The sequence below is a fragment of the Chiloscyllium plagiosum genome, chromosome 51 (genome assembly GCF_004010195.1).
Source record: "Chiloscyllium plagiosum isolate BGI_BamShark_2017 chromosome 51, ASM401019v2, whole genome shotgun sequence".
Lineage (NCBI taxonomy): Eukaryota > Metazoa > Chordata > Chondrichthyes > Orectolobiformes > Hemiscylliidae > Chiloscyllium > Chiloscyllium plagiosum.
In genome coordinates, this window is record NC_057760.1 from 877,997 (window position 1) to 883,420 (window position 5,424).

Below are 5,424 nucleotides of genomic sequence, written 5' to 3' on the forward strand. Positions count from 1 at the left end.
TTAGGGAACATCTTCGAGACACCCGCACCAATCAACCAAATCGCCCCGTGGCTCAACATTTGAACTCCCCCTCCCACTCTGCCGAGGATATGGAGGTGCTGGGCCTCCTCCACCGCCGCTCCTTCACCACCAGACGCCTGGAGGAAGAATGCCTCATCTTCCGCCTCGGAACACTTAAACTCCAGGGCATCAATGTGGATTTTAACAGTTTCCTCATTTCCCCTTCCCCCACCTCATCCTAGCTTCTAACCTCCAGAAACTCGATCCCCTGACCTGTCCGGACTTGTCCGACCTGCCCAGCTCGTTTTCCACCTATCCACTCCACCCTCTCTTCCCTGACCTATCACCTTCATCTCCTTCCCCACCTACCTATTGTACTCTATGCTACTCTCTCCCCCCCCCCCCCCTCCTCTAGCTTATCTCTCCATGCTTCAGGCTCTCTGCCTTTATTCCTGATGAAGGGCTTTTGCCCGAAACGTCGATTTTGCCTGTCCTCGGATGCTGCCTGAATTGCTGTGCTCTTCCAGCACCACTGATCCAGAATCCCCTCTCTCACAGAGTCCAGCTGAGCAGTCTCTCATGTATAGTCACACACTCCGTCAGAACTTTCCAAAGCTCGTTACACCAAGTACTGAGTCAGCTTTTGGCAAATTCTTTCGCGGGCATTGATGGCTACAGGGGGCAGCTGACCTGGGCACAGACAGCCGTGTGATAAACGTGTTGAAAGAGGCACGTGGCTGAAGCTATTCACCATTCACTCATCAGGACCACTGCAAGAATGCCAAATTTCACAACAGTTTGTACCATTGCGGTGGGGGTGGGGGTGAGGGGGGATGGGCAAGAGAAGAGATAGCTGATTGGTTGGCAGATTGGCTTAGATGTTGCCACGGAGGAAGCAACAAGGAGCCAAAGGCTCCCCAGGACGAATGATGATGCTGGAAGTCTGAAACAAAGACAGAAAATGCTGCAGAAACTCGTGGGCGGCATTGGTGGAGAGAAAAAACACCACAGGATTAACATCTAAATGTAACCCCGACTGGACTCGAGCGGTTTTTCTCTCCGCCAATGTTGAATTTCTCCCAACTCCTAAATAATTCAAAAAGGGATTGAGCATATCCCTTTTGTTTGCAGAATCAGGAAACCAGGTAGGTTTCTCCAAGAACTGGTGAGAGTTTCACAACCATCGCCTCCAATTCCAGGCATATTAACCTGTTGAATATAAATGCCACAGACAGCCTTGCAGAGATTCAGACACGTTTCCCAAGACCCCAATCTTTTTGTTTTTCTGCATTTGGGATTGTGGTCTGAAAGGGGAAAAGGACTGATTTACAGGAATTGTTGAAGGGTTGCTGCCCTTCTGAAACTAACCCGATACTCATGGTAAGCTCTGTTTACACAGCTGCTTGCTCACGCAGTCATGGCCGCCTGGTTTGGAGAAGAGCTGGAGGGTATGTACAAATGGGGCTTCGGCCTGCAACAGGTAGCTGATTAAGCTGTGGATCACTGACCAGTTATTGATGACAATGGCGGCCTTAGCTGCCAACAGCCATGTGATTGGCTCCTCAGCTTGTGCGCGCGCACGTGTTGGGGTCAGGAGGTGAATACTTTGACAGTAACTTTGGAAGACGGAAGCGGTTTTCGCTCTGCACTGAAAAGTATTGCAAGCCTGAAGTTAGCCAGCAAATGGAATATTGTCCTTCAGTTCGAGAGGGGTGGAGTTTGAAAACACAGAGACTTCGCTGTAACTGTCCAAGGTGCTGGAGTACCGTGTACAGTTTTGGTCTCCTTACTTGAGAAAGGATATATTGGAGGGGGTGCAGAGGAGGTTCAATAGGTTGACCCTGGAGTTGAGAAGATTGGCTTATGAGGATCGCATAGACTGGGACTGTACTTATTGGGATTTAGAAGGATGAGGGCGGGGGGGAATGTTATGGACATTTATGATATTATAAAGGAAACAGATAAGTCAAAAGTAGGGAGGATGTTCCCACTGGTGGGTGAAACTACAATGAGGAGCAAAGTCTCAAATATAAAAGGGGGGGGGGAGCAGATTTAGGACTGAGCTGAGGAGAAACTTCTTTAGCCAAAGGGTTGTCAATTTGTGGAACTGCCTGTCTTGAGGCTACCTCGTTGAATGTTTTTAAGGCAAAGTTTTGAACAGTACAGGGATTGTGGTAAGCAGATGAGGCCACGAAAAGCTCAGCCATGATCTTACTGAATGGCGGAGCAGGCTCGAAGGGGCCAGATGGCCTACTCCTGCTCCCGTTCCTTGGGTTATTCCCCATCTACAGTTGCTATAAGTGGTGACTTGTAATTGGTAAGTATTCACACCTTAGAAGTGAGTCACCCAATGACTTTTGCAAACAAGCAAAAGCAGCTGGAGGGAGATGGAGAAGCAGCTAAAAGGTTGGGTCTGCTCAGCAATTCCTGTGAACAGGACCACTGAACTGCCTTCCAGTCTTTCCCTCTGTCCACAAAACCCATATTTTTTTTTCTCTCTCCCATCTACGTTTGTAGATGTAGAGGGGGAGTTCAGAGGATGGGAGTTATTTTTATACTGGTAGAGGTTTTAATGTAGTAGAAATTTATGCTGATGGTTTAACTGGTTACCTGCAGCTAAAACACACCTGCAAGAAATAGTCAACGTGGAAACCATCTACTGACTCCATCTACACTTCCCCCTGCCTCAGAAAGCAACCAACATAATCCAAGTCCCTGGTTATGCTCTCTTCCACCCTCTTCTGTCTGGCAGGAGATATAAAAACGTTTGTATCCATGCACAAACAGATTCAAGAACAGCTTCTTTCCCGCTGTTATCAGACTTTTGAATGGACCTCCCAAATGTTAATTCTGATCATCTCTCTGTCACGCTGTACTCTGCGCTCTGTCCTGCTACCCTAACGCACTTTGTCTGGTACGATCTAATTGTACAGCACGCAAAAGAGCATATTTCACGGGTAGACGTGGCAACAACGTGTTGCCTTTTACCGCGCAGCCATCACTTACCTTCGAAGCAATGGAGGCCTTTTTCTTCGGTGGCTTCAGTTTCTGCTGCGTCGGCTGGGGGCTGGAGGACTGGTTCTCCGAGGCTCCGGGTGACACCTGGGCAGTGCCAGCTTTGCTCTGCAGGGGGGAGCTTGGCGCTGCCGTTGGCTGCTTGCTGGGGATGAAGACTTCCATCGTACTGGAGTTGGAGTAGGATTGCCGTTGACTGAAGGGGCTGTGGACTGCAGGCTCTGCTTGGCTTTTCAACTCTGGAGCCCAAACGGAGACACCCAGTCAGCACGGCCACAGCCTCGAGAACAGCCGCAACACACACACACACTCTCTCTCTCGCGCTCTCTCTCATACACGCTCATACGTGAGGCGCAGCCCCTCGAGCGTGCTCTATCTGACAGGATCACAGCTGACTGGAACGTGGCTGACTTAAGCCCAGTGTTCCTGCATCAGAAATCTGTTCAACCCTGCCTCTTATAGAATCATGCAGCACGGCGACTGGCCCTTCGGCCCCCACACGCCCATGCCGACCAAACTAAAACAGTCCCATTTGCCAGCATTTTGGCCAATATCCCTCTAAACCTTTCCTATCCATGTACCTGTCCAAATTTTGTTTTTTATAAGACGCTGTGATTTTACCTGCATGCGATTACTTCCTCCGGCAGTTCATTCCACGTACGAACCACCCTGTCCGAGAAAAGGTTCCCCCTCGGGTCCTTTTCCGAATCTTTCCCCTCTCACCTTGAAATTATGCCCTCTAGTTTCGAACTCCCCTATTCTGGGGGGAAAAGCCTTATGCTCTCCGCCTTATCCATGGCCCTCATGGTTTTCTAAAGCTCTTCCTCCGCGGAAAAATCGGCATCACTGACGGAATCGGCGTTTACCGCCCCATCCCTGATTGCCTCTCGAGGTGGTGAGCTGCTTTCTTGAAAAACCCACAGAGATAGAACACCCACTAGCCTCCCCCCAACTCCCGCTGTCCTTTTAGACTTGCAACTTTTACTTGGTAATCTAGCTCCACAATCTTCACGTGAGTCACTGCACTCCAGCAGAGCAGGGCTGCTGCTCCGTGCCAGATCCTCGCTAGCGAGGGTACAAAGACACTGCCTTCTCTCTCACAGAGACACACACACACACACACACACACACACACACACACACACACACACACAATCTAGCTCTTACCAAAATGGCTGAGTGCTGAGGGCTGAGATGTGGGTCCCATGTCCCAGGAGGTGGCAGCGTTGCTGGTGGGTTGAGTGTGCTGGGCGGCCAACTGGGCCAGCGCCTGAGCCGTCTTCAGCTGCTCCAGCAACTGCGATCCCGCAGTGCTGCCACCCTTGGGCTCACCCACGTCCCCGAAGTTCTTACTCAGCATGCTGACCTGCGGACGAGACAGGGCGCAGATTGAGACGCAGAAGGAAACAAACAAAGAGAGACAGATTAAACCAGCCACGGGCTTCAGGGAAATGACTCCCTCCTTTACCTTCGGGTTCCCAAGTGTCTCCTCCGTCTGAAAACGGAGAAGGCTCGGACTGCTTTCTCAGTTTCAGGGAATTACGCGGAAGACTGCAATGTAATGGGAATGTCACTGAACTGGGAATCCAGAGATCAGTAAACAATACAAAAGAACTGCAGATGCTGGAAATCACAAAATAGAAATCGCTGGAAAAACTCAGCAGGTCTGGCAGCAACTAGGTTTGGCTGGCTGTAAGACGTCAGAGGGTGGTGGTTGATGGGAAAATGTTCATCCTGGACTTCAGTTACTAGTGGTGTCCCACAAGGATCTGTTTTGGGGCCACTGCTGATTATCATTTTTATAAACGGCCTGGATGAGGGCAAAGAAGGGTGGGTTAATCAATTTGCGGATAACACTATGGTCGGTGGAATTGTGGATAGTGCTGAGGGACGTTGCACGTCACAGAGGGACACATAAGCTGCAGAGCTGGTCTGAGAGGTGACAAATGGAGTTTAATGCAGAAAAGTGTCTGGTGATTCATTTTGGAAGGAGTAACAGGAATGCAGAGTACTGGGATAATGGTAAGATTTTTGGTCATGCAGATGAGCAGAGATCTCAGTGTCCATGTGCATATGTCCCTGAAAGTTGCCACCCAGGTTGATAGGGTTGTTAAGGTGGCATACGGTGTGTTAGCTTTTATTGGGAGAGGGATTGAGTTTTGGAACCATGAGGTCATGCTGCAGCTGCAGTTGAGTGTGTTGCGTGCAGTTCTGGTCACCACATTATAGGAAGGATGTGGAAGCTTTGGAAAGGGTTCTGAAGAAATTTCCTAGGATGTTGCCTGGTATGGAGGGAAGGTCTTATGAAGAAAGACTGAGCAACTTGAGGCTGTTTTCGGTAGAGAAAGGATTGAGAGGTGACTTGATACTGACAAATAAGATAATCAGAGGGGAAGAGAGGGTGGACAG

At 49.7% G+C, this 5,424-nt stretch overlaps 1 protein-coding gene across 1 annotated transcript in view; it reads right to left on the reverse strand.

Annotated features, from left to right (window-relative positions):
• Positions 1 to 5,424, reverse strand: part of LOC122544751 (ubiquitin-associated protein 2-like) — a 44,871-nt gene that overhangs the window by 33,144 nt on the left and 6,303 nt on the right. Inside the window, exons 2-3 of the mRNA XM_043684075.1 lie at positions 4,183 to 4,381; positions 3,007 to 3,254 (exon numbers count right to left, since the gene is read on the reverse strand). Of these exons, the coding sequence (XP_043540010.1) occupies positions 3,007 to 3,254; positions 4,183 to 4,381 (447 nt within the window). The remainder of the gene's footprint in view (positions 1 to 3,006; positions 3,255 to 4,182; positions 4,382 to 5,424) is intronic.